Source organism: Gossypium hirsutum, chromosome D09 (assembly GCF_007990345.1).
Source record: "Gossypium hirsutum isolate 1008001.06 chromosome D09, Gossypium_hirsutum_v2.1, whole genome shotgun sequence".
NCBI lineage: Eukaryota > Viridiplantae > Streptophyta > Magnoliopsida > Malvales > Malvaceae > Gossypium > Gossypium hirsutum.
This window is the reverse complement of record NC_053445.1, coordinates 33,571,224-33,588,973: the sequence shown is the minus strand read 5'-3', so window position 1 is coordinate 33,588,973 and position 17,750 is coordinate 33,571,224. Positions and strand designations below refer to the sequence as shown.

Here is a 17,750-nt window from a genome sequence, read left to right as displayed (position 1 = left end):
CATTTTTATGCGAAAGTAATCTCGAGCCCTTCTAAACCTGAAAACCAGTAGCCTAAACACCGACTTAATAATCAGAATGCAAATTCACGACAGAATTCAACAATGTCCAAGAACTTACCGCCAACGAAAAACCCCTGCTAATGTGTACTAAGCCGTTGAAGTAAAGTTTCTTACCTTACCACATTCACCTAAACACATATTCCATCAGTTAACAACTACGATTAAACATCGCCAACATCCCCAAAAACTTTAAAAGTAAACATAATACAATCCAACCAATAGCTTGGCACAAGCCTAAGCATGATCAGCAACACATGTTAGTGCATCAATTCATAATTCACTTGAATTGACATAAGATAAGTCATTAAACATGAATAACCTCACTTGAAATCATCAATTTCATGAACATAGACATACATTCATTTAACATTTTCTTTCCATTCATTTTTCATAGTTTTCATGATATAAATCATTTGAATACTCAAATGAATAGAAAATTCATCAAATTCATTAAACCAATTACCTTAACTAAATTTTAATTCAAAGAGCGACTTACGAATAAGAGTACATCGTCAGATCAACCAAAACACACCAGATGCTCATAAGAGCTAGTCCAACCGAAACACACCAGACAGAATCTCATAAGAGCTAATCCAACCAAAACACACCAGACAGAAGCTCATAGGAGCTAATCCAACTGAAACACACTAGACAGAAGCTCATAAGAGCTAATCCAACCGAAACACACCAGACAGAGAGTATAACACGAGAGTTCGCAACAAATGCTAACCTCGGTTTACTTGGGTAATATGCAAATATCTCCCTCCAATATCATCTCCATTCCAAACCCCCGTAACACACCAAATCACAATTGTACTCTATCCCGCATTCAATCCAAATTGAGCATCAAATTCAATAACATATCTCAAATTACCATTCATTATAAACAATTAAAAATATATATATGTTGTTCCATGTTAATCTACTCAACAATTCATATTGATATTAAATTCTAAACCATGTGAACTTACCTGGCTAAATTGTAGAAATGTCAAAGTATAGGGGCATTTTGGTAAATTTTCATTCTCTTCGATTTTCTACTTGATCTTAATCTGAGTTAATAACTTCATTCAATTTATTCATTTAGATAATAAAAAAAATTATTTTATGAAATTGAGTCATTTTTGACATTTTTTACAAAATTACCCTGAATATTTTACTTTGATTCAATTTAGTCCCTAAGCCTAAAACATGCAAATTAACAATTTTTATTGTGAATTCGTATTATTCGGATATTCATGACACCCAAAATAACCCACATTTGTAATAATTTCACATTAAATACTTGTATTTTTTCTATTTCAATAATTTAGTCTCTAATCGATAAATTCATCAAAAATCACTTAACAAAATACTTTTAAAGAACAATTAATATTTCAAATTCATCATTTAACATAAAAATCACTATATTCATCAGTGAAAACATTCAAAATATTTAACAATTTTAAAATTAAAGGTACGAGTTAGCCAGACCTAGTTGCAATGATCTCAAAAAATATAAAAAAATAGAAACGAGACTAAAACGGACTTACATGCATATTTCAAAACAAGGCTGAAGCATACACAGTATATCATATACAATCAGATATAGATTCGGACCTAAGTCCATAACAGATGCATATATCAGAATAGATATATAGATTCCTACCCCCATCCTCTACATATCATGTGGAGTTAAAACACCCACCCATCCTTACACACCATATAGTGTTGCTACGACACATAACATATAATATGCAGTAAAGCTGCCAGAATATAGGCGAAAGGTCACCGTACGGATCACTTCCTCCACAAATACAAATCCCACCTCAAACACAGATAGAGAATAAAGTATTAACGGAGTTATCATGCTTAACATGCTCGTATACAAATATCATATATATATGTACAGTGTCCTACTCAAATCAAACTATCTGAATATCAGTTCACATGAATTAGGGTTCGGTTAACCCTTACGGATCCTAAAGTAGGCCTACAGTCGATCGGAATGACCCATGCGAACTTAGGGAAAATTTTAGAATTATGGGCCAACATGCCCGTGTGTTCCCACACGCCGAGATTGGCCTTGCCCATGTGGCCCACACGCCAAATCTGGCCTAGCCTGTGTGGCCACACGGCCACACTCACATCGTCACACGTCCGTGTCTTGCGCACAGCCACACCTTTGTTAGACACACGGTCGTGTGTAGGACACGACTAACCACACGGCTGGCCACACGCCTGTGTGGTGTCAACAATCTGCATGTTTGGCTTTTACTGAAGCTCAATTTTTCATGTTAGAAGTACACACCTAGTTCATTTTTATGCGAAAGTAAACCCGAGCCTTTTTAAACTTAAAAACCAGTAGCCCAAACACCAACTTAATAATCAGAATGCAAATTCATTATAGAATTCAACAATGTCTAAAAACTTACTGCCAACGAAAACCCTTGCTAACGCGTACTAAGCTGTTGAAGTGAAGTTTCTTGCCTTACCACGTTCACCTAAACACAGATTCCATCAGTTAACAACTACGATTAAACATCGCCAACATCTCCAAAAACTAAATGTTAATAACAAGTAAAACTCTACTTACCAAATCAAAATAGAGAACTCGAAATCCAAGCAGCAACGATTGAACGAAGAATTTACCACCAAAACCGAAGAGAATGGAAAAGAAAAAATTGAAGGAAAATGAAAGTGCAGAGAAAAGGGGAGCACAACTGACGTCAGAATTTTTTTGAAAGAGAGAGAAATAATTTTTTGATAAAAATAAAAAAAATCAAATAATATCCCCCCAAATCTTGGCATGGTCTCCTACTAACCCAATCTTAACTACCTACTTTCTCATCCACTTGCAGATTTCCAAACCCATTTGAACTCTCTCTCAGACAATCGAGACAAAAATAAACATCCACGCTCATGCAGGGATTCAAATACAAGACCTCTAGCAAGCTAACTCTTTACTACTCAAACCAGTAGGCTTATTCTAATAAGGATTAACAGATAATTTTATATAAACTCACCCAATAGGGATAAGGCTTGGATAAAAAATAACAGAATTTCCAAATGTAGGACTTGAACCCAAAACCTTATATACACACCTAGAGCACTTAACTACTGAAACAAGTTTCACAGAAACAAATTTAAACTATTCAAGGCGTTATAAGTCTACCCCCTTAAAAGAAATTTTGGCTTCGAAATTTACCTGATCTGAACAGATGAGGATACTGCTGACGCATCAAGTCCTTAGGTTCCCACATGGCTTCCTCAGAATCATGATTCCGCCATAGAACCTTAACTAACGGAATGAACTTACTCCTAAAAACCTTAATATATCGATCAAAAATTTGAACCTGCTTTTCCTCAAAGGTCAAGTCTGGTCTAACCTCGATCTCCTCAACAGAGACAATGTAAGATGGGTCAGACTGGTGTTGCCTCAACATCGAAACGTGAAATACATCATGGATATGGTCTAACTCTGGAGGTAGCTCTAACTGATAAGTAACTGGTCCCACGCGTCTCAGAATCCGATACGACCTAATGAACTTATGGTTTAACTTGTCTTTATGACTAAACCTTAGAACTTTCTTCTACGGAGATACCATAAGAAATACGAAGTCACCCATAGAGTACTCAATATCCTTCATTTTCAAATTCGCATAGGACTTCTGTTTATCAGAAGCCGCCTTTAGATAATCCCAAGCTAGTATAACCTTACATTTAGTCTCGAAAATCAACTCAGGACCCAAAATTCGTCGCTCACCCAACTCAGTCCAACATAGCAGAGTATGAAACTTACAACCATACGTCAGGAATCAATCACATAACTCAGCCATCTGGATGCTAGACTGAAAACTATTATTATAGACAAATTCAGCCAACGGCAGAAAGTCCTCCCAATTACTTCGGGAATCAATTACACAACTCTAAAACATATCCTCCAGTATTGAATCACCCTCTCAAACTGACCATCGGTTTGAGGATGGAACACAGTACTAAAGTCCAAACTCGAAACTAGAGCTTCGTATAGTTTCTTTCAGAACTGAGAAGTGAAGTGAGAATCTCTATCTGAAATTATCGAAATTGGAACACCATGCAGTCTTACAATCTCAGAGATGTACAGTTTCACTAACTTCTGCAGAGAATAGTCCGTCAGGACCGGAATAAAATGGACGAACTTGGCCAATCAATCCACGATGACCCAAATAGAAGCCTTCTTAGTGGGTGTTAAAGGCATCCCACTAACGAAGTCTATCATCACTCTTTCCTATTTTTAAAAGGGAATCTTAAAGGGTTGAAGCAAACCTGAAGGCAACTAGTGCTTAGCCTTAACTTGATGACACATTAGACAATGAGCAACAACATATGTTACCACTCATTTTAAACCCGACCACCAGTAGAACTCACGAAGATCCCGATACATCTTATTACCACCGGGATGCATAGTATAAGGGTTGCTATGCGCTTCCCTCAGAATCGACTGTCTCAGATTAGAATCATTTGATACACAAACCTGACTTCAGAAACACAAAACCTCAAATTTATTCAGCCCAAAATCAGACGTACTGCTGCTCTCAACCTGATGAAACCGCAGAACCAGAGAATCATCCCTTAATTACTTATCCCAAATCTGATCAATCCAAGTCAGCTTAACTTGTAACTCGGCTAACTGACCTCCATCATCAAACAAACTAAAAAGAGTGAATATTACCTTCAAATCAGTCATCGCTTTACAACTGAGAGCATCAGCCACCACATTGGCCTTACTAGAATGATACTCTCTAGTACAGTCATAATCTTTAAGTAGCTCAATCTATCTACACTGCTTAATATTCAACTCTTTCTGAGTAATGAGGTATTTGAGGCTTTTGTGATCAGTATAGATGATACACCTCTCACCGTATAGATAGTGCCTCTAGATCTTTAAAGCAAACACTACGACAGCTAACTTGAGATCGTGCATCAGATAATTCCCCTCGTGTGGCTTAAGTTGACGGGACGTATAAGCCACAACTTTGCCATCATGCATCAATACACATCCCAAACCGACGTGTGACGCATCACTGTAAGCCACAAACTCTTTACCAGATTCAGGCTGTATCAAAATAAAAGCCTGAGTCAGAACAAACTTGAGCTTCTCGTAGCTCGATTGTTGCGCATTAGTCCAGAAGGAATATTCTTGCGCAGAAGCTTAGTTAGAAGAGCTACAATCAATGAGAACCTCTCAGCAAACTATAGATAATAACCCGCAAGACCTAGAAAATTACGGATCTTAGCTACATTCTTAGGCTGTTTCGAACCAAACACAGGCTCAATCTTTCTAGAATCAACTCAAATCCTCTCAGTAAAAACCACATGCCCCATAAAAGTTACCTTTCGCAACCAGAACTCACATTTACTCAATTTAGTGTAGAGTTGTTTCTCTCGGAGTATCTGAAACACTACTCTAAGATGCTCATCATGCTCATTCTCAGTCTGAGAGTACACCAGAAAATCGTCGATGAAGACCACGATGAAATGATCCAGATAAGGCTAAAAAACTCAGTTCATCAGATTTATGAATTCAACCAGAGCATTCGTAAAACCAAAGGGCATAACTAGGAACTCGTAATGCCCATAACAAGTCCTAAATTCTGTCTTATGAATATCAGCTTCCTTAACCCTAAGCTAATGATACTTAGAATGAAGATCTATTTCAAAAATACTGCAGCCCCACAAAATTGATCAAATAGGTCGTCGATCTTCAAAAGTGGGTACTTATTCTTTAAAGTCAGTTTATTTAAATATTACTAGTTGATACATATTCTCATGGTACCATCCTTTTTCTTCATAAATAGAAACGGTGCCCCCCACGAAGACATCCTACGATGGATGAAACTACGATCCAAAAGATCTTGAAGTTGAGCTTTAAGCTCTGTAAGTTCTTTCGGTGTCATGCGGTATGGAGTGATAGACACTTGAGCTGTACCTGGTAGAAGCTCAATACTGAACTTAACTTCTCGAGTTGAAGGTAAACCCGGTAATTTCTTTAAAAAATATCCAAAAATTCCCTCACTATTCTGATATCCCTAATAGAAGAGTCCCTAGAAACCGAAACACTAATGTAAGTCTAACACGCCTCACACCCTTTTTGAACTAATTTCTCAGCCACTAGAGCGGAAATTACATTAGACATGTAATCTTGATGAACGCCAATCACAACCACCTCTTTATCATCCTTGATCCTCAGAACGACCCTCTTAGTCACGTAATCCAAGCTAACTCAATGCTCAACTAACCAGTCTATACCCAGAATTAAGTCGAACTCCCCAAACGGTAGGTCCATCAAATTTTCCAGAAACGTAGCCCCTTGTACCTCTAATGGAACATTCCTTTATAGTTTATTAAATCGAACAGATTGTCCCAACAGATTCAATACAGTAATCTCACTAGAAGTACACTCAATAGAAAGTCCCAAGTTGTTAAAAATAGAACTAGTTACATAGGAGTGTGTAGAACTTATGTCTATAAAGGCAAAATATGGAGCATCAAAAATTAAAAACGTACCCGTGATCACATCAAGGGCATCTCTGTCCTCTTGGCATCGAATAGCATAAACCAGTGCAGGCTACCTCACTTCAGTCTGATTAGCACTTCTTCCCGGTGCTCTCTGTCCTCGGCCCATACCATTATCACCTCTAGTCAATCCACGACCCTTAGGTGGCTGTTGTATTACCCTCTAAAACTGAACAAAACTTGGTCTCGAAACTTGTATTTGGTCAGCACGATGTGGACATTCTCTAATCCGATGCTCTAAACACCCATACTGTAGACAAACCCCTAATCTCTTCCAACACTCGGATAGCGCCTACCACAATCACCACAAGGCTAAATCCCAGTAGGAGCAACATGAATTCCCACTCTAACAGGCCCACCAGGTCTGGCCCATTTCTTAGGCCTCTGAATAGAACTAGAGGGCTCCAACTCCCTTTTATTCTTGCCTTTCACGGTCTTTGTTCTGGCGCTTCACAAGCTTAACCTCTTCGGCCATCTTCACCTTATTCACAAGAACAATAATCTCACGCTCCCTCTACAGAGTAATCAGAACCCTCAAACTGTATCTCAAACCGTCCTCAAAACAGACACATTTCTTATACCCTGATGCCACTATGCAACGAACGTAGCAACTCAATCTCAGAAACTCAGCCTCATACTCGACCATAGACTTATCACCTTGCGTGAGATTTATGAACTCACGCCTACGAGCATCAACATAGCTCGCACACACATATTTTCCCTAGAAGACAGTCTTAAAGTAGTACCAGTTCAGACGATCTGGTTGAGTACTCTCATTAACTGGCAACCATCACTGATATGCCTCATAGCGAAGCGAAGAAACCACACCCTTCAATTTTCTTTCAAGAGTTTAGTCGATGTCGTTCATAATCCTTTCGTTGGCCTCTAACCAATACTCGACCACAGTAGAGGCGACTCCAGTGATGCCCCTAAATAGCTCAGTTCTATTGGACCAGAGTTGTTCAGTTAACAACCTACAACCCCCAGATCTAGAATAGGTCTAACAACCCTCTCCAACACCCTCAACATGGCTTGGGATAGTGTGTCATCCCTAGTGAGCGGCTTTGAGACCTAGTCTCAGTAGCAAGTGAAATCAGTGACTCACTCGTGTCTAAATTTGGCATACTCCCCAAAAAGAAAGATTCAGCTCGAGCCTCCTACAGCGCCCACCGCGCCTACAAATTCCAAGACTACGACTTCCATGAGCGCTCATCGTATTTTCAGTTTTATCTACATTATAGAATTTTATGCATTAGTTTCAGTGTTTATTAGCAGATATTTTATGCTTAAATTATCAAAAGTTCAGAAGTATTTCAGAGGTTTTAGCCTCTAACTAACTCAATTTAATTTCAAAAAGAACTACAGTATTTTCTAAATTCAAATATACTTACAGGATTCGCGCCGGAGACTTGGTGTACCATATACTCAATTAGGATAAAACAAATTTTGCTTGAAACCAGTCTTTTTCAAATGAAATTTTAAAACCCAAAATTTACAGCTCGATTTTTACAACTTGGCTCTGATATCACTAAATATAACACCCAAAAATCGACCTAGACGTTATTGTCGAATCCAGGAGTGCTACGAAGAAGAGTTTTAAAACCGACGATACTTTGATAAAACCATGTTTAGTTATTTGATAAAGCGTCTAAGTATTATAAAACATATTCATTTTAGAAATCATTGTATGATGTTCCTTAAAGTTAATTATTTATTTCAAAGCAGAAGTTTAAAAATTCTTTTAAAACCAAAACCAAGCTCGTAATTCCAAAAACCCATTTGTTTGCATAAAGTGTTTTGTTAGTGTTATGAAAAAGAAACCAATAACGAAATCCGAATTCAAAATTTAAACCAAACAGTCCAGAGAGTCCCAAAATTTACAAATTCTTAAGAAAACTAGATTTTTAAATAAACCATTTTTACTAAATAAAAACAGATCTCGATAGAGTGGTCACCGTTGAGTCTCCGTCGCACCAACCCGCCTAAATTCGAGGATGACCTGAACAAAACAGACAAACAGATGTGAGTTCTTGTAACCTTAGTGTGTAACCCAACGAAAATAGTCATACATCATACACTATATATCATATACAATCAGATATAGATTTAGACCTAAGTCCATTACAAATGTTTATATCAGAATCAGATAAGCAAAACAGATATACAGATTCCTACCCCCATCCTCTACACACAATCTCCGACCATCCCATCACACTATGTGGGGTTAAAAACACCCACCCATCCCTACACACCATATAGTGTCGCAGTGACACATAATAGATAATATACAGTCAAGCTGCTAGAATATAGATGAAAAGTTGCCGTACAGATCACTTCGTCTACAAATATAAATCCCACCCCAAACACAGATACAAAATAAAGTATTAACAGAGTTAACATACTTAACATGCTCGTATACAGATTCATATATATACCCAAACAAAACAATCCTACATATTTATCAGTGTCCTACTCAAATCAGACTATTAAAATATCAGTTTACATTAATTAGGGTTTGGTTAACCCTTATCGACCCTATAGTAAGCTCATAGTCGATTGGAACGACTCGTGTGACTCTAGGAAAAATTTTAAAATTTTGGGCCCACATGCTTGTGTGGGCCTACACGCCCAGATTGGCCTTGCCCGTGTAGCCCACATGCCTGTGTGCCCTACACGCCCAATCTGGCCTAGCCCGTGTGGCCCATACGGCCACGCTCACATTATTACACGCCTGTGTCTTGCGCATGGCCACACCTTCGTCAACCATACGGTCGTGTCTCATACACGGCCAACCACAAGGCCAGCCACACGCCAGTGTGGCGTCGACAAATTGTATTTTTGGCTTTTGTCGAAGCTCAATTTTTCGTGTTAGGGGTACACACCTGGTTTATTTTTTACTCGAAAGTAATCCCAAGCCCTTTCAAACCTAAAAACCAGTACCCCAAACACTAACTTAATAATCATTATGCAAATTCACGATATAATTCAACAATGTCCAAGAACTTACCGCCAATGAAAAACCCCCACTAACAAATACTAAGCTGTTGAAGTGAAGTTTCCTTCCTCACCACCTTCACCTAAACACAAATTCCATCAGTTAATAACTACGATTAAACATCGCCAACATCTCCAAAAGCTAAATGTTAACAACGAGTAAAACTCTACTTACCAAATCATAATGAAGAACTCAAAATCCCAACAACAACGATTGAATGAAAAATTCACCACCAAAACCAAAGAGAATGGAAAGGAAAAAACCAAAAAAAAGATGAAAGTGGAGAGAAAATGGGAGCACAACTGGCGTCAAAATTTTTTTAAAAGAGAGAAATAAATTTTTGATAAAAATAAAAATAAAAATAAAATCAAATAATATCCCCCCTCAAATCTAGGCATGATCTCCTACTAACCCATTCTTAACTACCCATTCTCTCATCCACTTACACAGACTTCCAAACTCATTCGAACTCTCTCTTAGACAACTAAAACAAAAATAAACATCTAAGCTCACGCAGGGATTTGAACACAAGACCTGGAGCAAGCTAACTCCTTAACACTCAAACCAGTAGGCTTATTCTAATAAAGATTAACAGACAATTTTATATAAACCCACCCAATAGGGATAAGGATTGGATAAAAAACTAACAAAATTTCCAAATGCGAGACTTGAACCCAAGACCTCATACACACACCCAAAACACTTAACCACTAAAGCAGATACATATTTGTGATAAGTTTCACAGAAACAAAATTAAATTATTTAGGGCGTTAAATCGAGTTAGGCCTTACCCAGTTCCAAAAATAGGCCTAAATTTTTGCCTAAGCCTGGTCTGGATAAAAATGCTAAAATTCTGACCTAACCCGTCTGTATTATGTCGCATCCCAAAAATTGAGTTAAAAGAAATTGGGTTAGTGAAAAAAAGAGTGGTCACGTCATTTTTTAGTTAAGGTTATGGAAATTATGTTAAAGTGAGCTAATTTGGTTTAGTGGTTAAACGTTGCTTATGTGTGTGAGGTTTTAGGTTCGAATACTTTTCCTTAAATTTTGTTAATTTTTGTCCAAACCCCTATTTTTGAACTTTGAGTTTAAATATTATTTTTGCTCAACTAATAAAAGAATGAGTCTACTATTTTTAGTGGTAATATGTTAGCTTACCTTTGATTTTATCTTCAAACCTCATATGTGTAAAGTGAAGTTTACTTTTATTTTAAATTCTAAAGAAAAGAATGAATAATTATAAGAGTTAGTGGGAGTGGGTAGTTTTAAAGAAAAAAAAAGAAAATGAAAATGAGAGATTATATTCTAAAATTTTCCCACACTCTTTCTCTCCCTTTCCTTAGTCAATCGTCCCATCTTTTTCATTTTTCCTAATTTCTTTTTTTTTTTCATTCTTTTGGTTCCAGTTTCCATCTTCTCCATTTTATCTTTTTCACCAAATTTGCTATTATGTTTGATTTTGTTTGCCTTATTTTTTCTCTTTTGTTGATTTAATTTGTGTCGGTGTGGTGAGTTTTCGTTGATCGAATCTTTCTTGTGTCGGGTAAGTGAATGACTTTTGTTTCGGTAGTTGGCGTTGTAATATTCAATTATTAACTCTTATTTGTAGGGGTGTTTGTTTTTACAAGTGAGAGTATTATGAGATGAACAATGGTCCTCCGGTGAGTTAGGCACGGTTAAAGGTTGTTGTTAAGTCATTGTTTCGAGGTAAGTGCTCGTATATTGTTGAAGGGACTATTTTTCTTTTGGAAAATGAGTAAATTTAAAGTGAAATATTGGGTTAATTTGTGTTTGTTAATTGATGTGTTTTGGTGTCCTATGTAGGATTCGGAGTGCGTTATTGTGTGGTTACTTAGAAATAACATCATTTAAAACTTGGAAAAACTCGAAAACAGAGGTTGTTTTCGAAACTGCTTTATGTGATTCTAACTCTAAGTGTGGTTACTTAGAAATAACATCAGGTGTGCGATTCTAACTCGAAAATCATTTAAAACTTGGAAAAACTCGAAAACAAAGGTTGTTTTTGAAACTGCTCTATGTCACACTGTCGTGTGGCTGGGTGTGTGGAGTACACGGGCAATTTTGGTAGGTTGTGTGGGCACACGGGCATGTGTGATCACACGGGCAAGTCAAGTAAGCCGTGTGGGCCAATTTTTCAGAAATTTTCACTTAGGCCCATTTGACTTAGAAATGTGTAATTAAACCTTTCGTGGGGTCTGTTTGGCTTAAATAAGACTTGAAATGTGATATTTGACAACATGCGATATAGTTAAGGTAAGTGAAAAACTTATGTACAATATATGTTCTGATAACATTGAAAGCACAATTACGTGTAAAAACATGCATGCCATATGTATGTAGAGTAACTGTTAGTATAAGCAATTTGATATGTATGATTTGTAAAAATATGTTTAGGTATGCATGCCATACCATTCATGTGATATGTACATATGTTATTATGATTGGGCATGTGCATTGGGGTGTGTTTTGATATGATGGAGAAAGTGTTTTCTGGCAGTTTTACTGCAATTTTGGCGATTAAACCGCAATACCTGTCCAATAGCTCAGTTGCATAATTATGAGTGTCATACGACCATGACATGGTGTGATTGGATGGATGGACTATTATAGTCCTATTTGGTGTGATTGGTTGGACGGAGCTAGTGTGTAGCGGATGGGGGTAGGATTTGTTCTAATCTGATATGACATTCTGATATGATTATGGAAATTTGACATTCTGATTTGATATATGTTTCTGATATGATATTTGTATATATGTACATTATAAGTAAAATTCTGTGTTGGTATTTATATTTGTATATGTTATAAGAAAATTTTGTTTTTGGGTCGAGTCACAGATTGGGCTTCTAGCTCACTCATTTGTTTAATACATTTAAGGTGATCTTCAGTCTTAGGACCGGACGACGTGCGGTAGCTCGGATTGATTTTTCACCTAAGTTGGTTTGATTATTTTTAACATTGGTTTGCTTTGATAGTTGGTTTTTTTTTGGTATTTTAACATGAAACTACAAAATCATATGATTTACCAAATTTAGAATTCGGTTTCTAAAATTAAAACTTTAAAATTTCCGCTGCAAAGATTAAGTAATCATTATAGTGTTTTTCTATAAAAAAAAAACTAAATGGTTTTTAACGAATGTTTGCCTTATTTTTAGAAATAATCTGTCAACATTAGTATTTTTAACACTCATGATTTCAATTTCAAGTTCTGGGTTTAAGATAAGTGATTCTGGATTTAAGTTTTACTAAAATATTTGTGAGACTTTTTCCAAATTTTGTGTTTTCGAAACGCACACTAAGTTTGATTAAATTGGAAGTTTTTAAACGAGTTAATGTAACTTCTTAAGATCTTGCCATAACCTCTAGGACGGGTTTGAGGTGTTACATATCTCTTTGAATTGGTAGTGTGACGTCTATGGAAGAATATGAACTTATTTGTCTTCCAAAGTTTATCATGGTGTTTAACAGAAATCATTAAAATATCAGTATGCTGGGCAAAACAATACAACACTATTCATAGGTGGGACCCGTCCAAAGAACCAAATGAGAAATCTATGCAATCATTAGGAGAAGTATTAGGATAAGTCGATAGTTATAGTATTATTATGATTATTTAGTTTAACTAGGTTTTTTTAAAAAAAAATCTAATTAGATAATATCATTAAGTGTTTTTATTAAAACAGTAACACAAACATAAATAATTTCAACTATGAAACAACAAAAAGTAGCAATCTCAATGATTTATGCGACCAGTTCAAATGGGCAAGAAGTCTAGAAGGAAAGTCAAGTGTGAATTTTATTTTTATTTTTTCAAAAGGAAAATGACAATTTCCCGTAAAGAAAAATCTAAATTAAAAATTTATTGCATACTTATTTATTGCTTAATTTGAGTCATTAATTTAAACTAGTTTTGAAACTGATATAATATATTTTTAAAATGGTTAGAATATTCCATAGATATCTGTACTTTTAATAAATTTAAAATTTGGTCTCTGTAAGTTTATTTTAAAGAATTTAGTCCATTTACTTTTCATATTTCAAAATTCAAGTTCAATTGTAAATATTTTTTTGTTAAATTTTTTGGTATGACATTTTGAAATTAAAAAAAAAACTAAATTGATAGCAATATAACAAAAAATGATGATGTAATGAATTTAAATTCAAGAGTTGGATTTGAATTTTAAAATCTGAAAAGTAAAAAGACTAAATTCCTAGAAATAAAAATATAAAAGTTAAATTTCAAATTTACAAAGAGTACATGGACTAATAATATATTTTAACCTTTTAAACAATATGATTATAAAAAATATTTCTAAAATAATGTAATACATATTTATTGTTGTAACCTTATTTTTTTCTATATCTTTTCTAGGTTTCAGTTTTCTAATCAAATTTAACTATTTAAGCAAGTTTAACATTAAAAACTTTAGCCACTTAAAAGATATGCTCTGAGATTTAGTTTATATATTTAAAAAATTTAGAAATTTAATTTTCTTATTTTTTTTAATGTAAAAGTTTTAGTCTAATTATTATGTCGTTGATAGTTTTTTTTTTGTTAGAATTTGTCGATTTAACATGTTTATTTTTATCAATTATATGATACGATAACTTAACCAATGTGTCAATTTGATAAATTTTGACAAAAAAAATACTTAAAATTTTAATGATGTTACTGAAATTCAGTTAGAAAGACTTTATTTTTAACTTTTGACTTGTGACAACAAAAGCTTTGTAGTTTCACCTAACTGTATTTTACTTGGATTGATTAGGGTGCGTTGGAAATGAATATTACTCTATATGGCTTTTTCTTTATTTTCATTTTTCATATAAATTATGGAATACAATTATTTAAAAATAAAAATTAAAAACGGAAACCATAAATTTTATCAATTGAGCAGGAGCATGCTGCTTAAAGTGAGAAAAAGAGCAAACACAAAGCCAAATGCAGGAAATTCTAGGGAAGCCATTGAGGTCGGAGGTGAAGTCGGAGAAAACGAAGCTGTTGGGGATGGGGATGTCGTCGGAGATGGTGGAGGCGACGGTAGAGGAACAGCAGTCTGATTATAAAATTGGTTAGTCTCAAACCTCAACACACAGTTTGGTCTAAGAACCCTGCATCCAAGCCTTGTAGAACAGCAACTTTGATACTCGTTAATGGCGAAATTTAGACAAGTGGAACAATTTTGCTCGTCCATATCTGGTGTACACTGCATCGTAGCATACACCGTTTGCGAGCTACCAACCGTTGCATTGCCAGCTGCATACTTGCGGAGAGGGCCACCAGCTGCGGCTTCGGCGCTCAGCTCATTCAATAGTTCATTTAATGTTTGATTGAACTGATCAGGGTTGGATGCATTCATGGGGTTGAATGCACAAGTCCGAGGATCGTTCTCCAGCTGCCCGTAAAGGTCTCGGTTGGCGTATCGCACCAAACAAAATTGAGACCAAGCGGTGGCAGCCTTGTTCCGGGAACAAAATTGCTTGAGCTCGGTTGCGGTGTAGTTGAGGCAAGTGTTGCAAGCGTCTTGGTTCGTGTCACCCCTGCAAAGTGCAATTGAGTAAACTTTGTCGGGGCTTTGACCGGCAGACAGATTGAAGAAGCCGTAATTGAAATCTGTAAGAGTGGCGAATCGAGAGATGATGGTATTGAGGTTGGTTTCGTAAGGGCTATTTGCGGTGTAATTGCCACTGGTATCGCTACAGTCGTGCTGAAAATAAACATCATTCAGCTGTGAAAGGGTAAGAGTAGCAAGGGAAAGAAGAAAGAGAAGAAATGTTGTTGAGGAAGACCCCATTGCTCTCTTTCCCTTCACTAGTTGTGGCTATGGGAACTATAATATTGTATGAAAACACCACCCCCTTTTATGGTTGTTTCATATAACAAAATTGAAATATTATGGAAAAATGTTTGGTCCAGCCTAGACCTGTCCATGGGCCGGCCCGTCCAAAATATGGGAGGGTTTGGGTAAAAATATAGGTCCGAAATATGGGCTTGGGCAAAATTTTAAGCCCGTTTAAAAAATGGGCCGAGCCTCGGGCAAGATTTTTTTGGCCCGGGCCCGGCCCGGCCCAGCCCAAAAAATATTAAATATATATTTTTTTTATTTTTAAAATATAATAGTTTTTTATTTTAAGTTTATTTACTTTCATTTCCTTAACTAGTGTTACAAAATAATAATAATAATAAAACATCAAGTTTGTTTTACTAATCAAATGTTAGATTTTGTTACAACAATTAATACAATTAATACAATTAATAATTTGATAAATTTACTAATCAAATGTTAGATTTTATTACAACAATTAATACAATTAACAATTAATAATTTGATAATTTTACTAACAATTAATTTTAATAACAATTAGTTTTAATTTTATTAAAAAAATTTAATTTTAATTTTAATTAAAAACGGGCCGGGCCGGGCCCCATATTTTTTCTTCGGGCCGGGCCTAGGCAAAATCTCAGGCCCATATTTCGGGCCGGACCGGGCCCGAGCCTAATAAACGGGCTGAAATTTTTTGTGAGCCCGGCCCGGCCCATGGACAGGTCTAGTCCAGCCCCTACTCTTGTAATAAGGGTCAAATAAGAGTATGATTTTATTTTGAAAACCATTTGCATTATTGACTTGTAGAAGGGAGTCTAGAATCGAGTCGAAGTGGATTATTGAATTCCAGATGACCTAAAAGCAAGTTAACAAGACAACATATTTGTATATTCAAGTATTGGTAATAGGATAAAAGCCAAAACTTGTCATCTCATTTAACAGAAATTCGGACGTTAAAAACTTGGATAAAATATATAATCTAGGTTTGTTTGCATGTGAAATATTTTTGGTATGTTTGTTTGGTGGAAAATGAATTATTAAAGAAAATAATTTGTTTGGTGGAAAATAAATTACTAAAGAAAATCATTATCCAAAAAAAAAAGGATAAATTCAAAATTTTTTTAAAGAAAATGTTTTATCAATTTTTTTTTCCGTAATATATTTTCTAAGCTGATAATGCTTTGTTTACTATCTTTACTATCGAAGAAACAAAAAGGGAAAGCTCTCTTCACTGTTGAAGAAAATAGTCCCTTATATTTTAATTTTATATTTTTACGATTTACCCCCTAAAATCCAAATTTTTACTATTCTACAATTTAATTCCTCAAAAACAAATATTATTATTCTACGCTTCAATCCTAAACCTCGTTTTATAAACTTTTGAAAAAGAGTCCCTTTTCTAAAATTTCTTGATTTTATAATTTAGTCCTTACAACTAAATTTGTCAAAATTTCCAAAAATTAGTCCTTGATTTTTGAACAGTAAAACTTTCATATTCTATTTTTCAAAATTGTAAATTCTCATATGATTTTTGAATAGTTAAACTTTCATATTCTAACTTTCAGAATTGTAAATTCTCAAATAACGTAAATTAGTCCTAAAACTCAAGTTTTGAAATCTTTATAATTTAAGCCCTATAGTTTCAAACTTTACTATTTTATGCTCAACTTTCCAAATTTTCATATTTCATAATCATATAACTTGGTTACTACATCAATGTTTAAGATTTCACTACCCAAACCCTTAGAATTCAAAAATTTACAAATTTTATAATTTGGTCCTTAATTCAATTTTTATCAAATTAAATCATTTTTCAACTTACTCATCTAAATAATATTCAAAAAAAATATTTACCACTTTAAACTTAATTGAACATAAACTTATATCTATAAATTTATATTCCCTAATATACGAAATTAACAATTAAGCTTAATTAAGTAAATTAAGATTAATTAAAACTAAAACATGATTAATTAAAATATAAATAAGCTTAATGAAATAAACTCAATTAAGCAATGAAAAGATAATAAAATCTCAAATGTATGTTTGTTTCATTAAAAACAATTTTTATGAAATATTTATAGGAAACCTGCCAAATAACAGAAAATATTTTACATATATTCATCCAAACACCAGAAAATATTAACTTTTTCAGAAAAGTAAGTCATTTTCCGAAAACCATTTTCAGTGAAAAAAGGAGCCTTAATTACAAAAAAAAGAAAATTGAATGTAAAATGAACAAGAGAGAAGAATATAAAAATAAAAGGATGATTCAACTTTTAAAAAACCTATACATGCCTTCTATTTCCAAG

At 34.8% G+C, this 17,750-nt stretch overlaps 1 protein-coding gene across 1 annotated transcript; it reads right to left on the bottom strand.

Annotated features, from left to right (window-relative positions):
- Window positions 1-14,499: 14,499 nt before the first annotated feature.
- On the bottom strand, window positions 14,500-15,408 carry LOC107891803 (cysteine-rich repeat secretory protein 38). The gene has a single exon (XM_016816719.2). It carries the CDS (start codon window positions 15,406-15,408, stop codon window positions 14,500-14,502), a length of 909 nt encoding a protein of 302 aa, XP_016672208.1.
- Between the last annotated feature and the right edge of the window lie 2,342 nt (window positions 15,409-17,750).

Coding starts and splice junctions, on each gene's coding strand:
- LOC107891803 (XM_016816719.2), bottom strand. CDS start 15,408: ATGGGGTCTTCCTCAACAACATTTCTTCTCTTTCTTCTTTCCCTTGCT.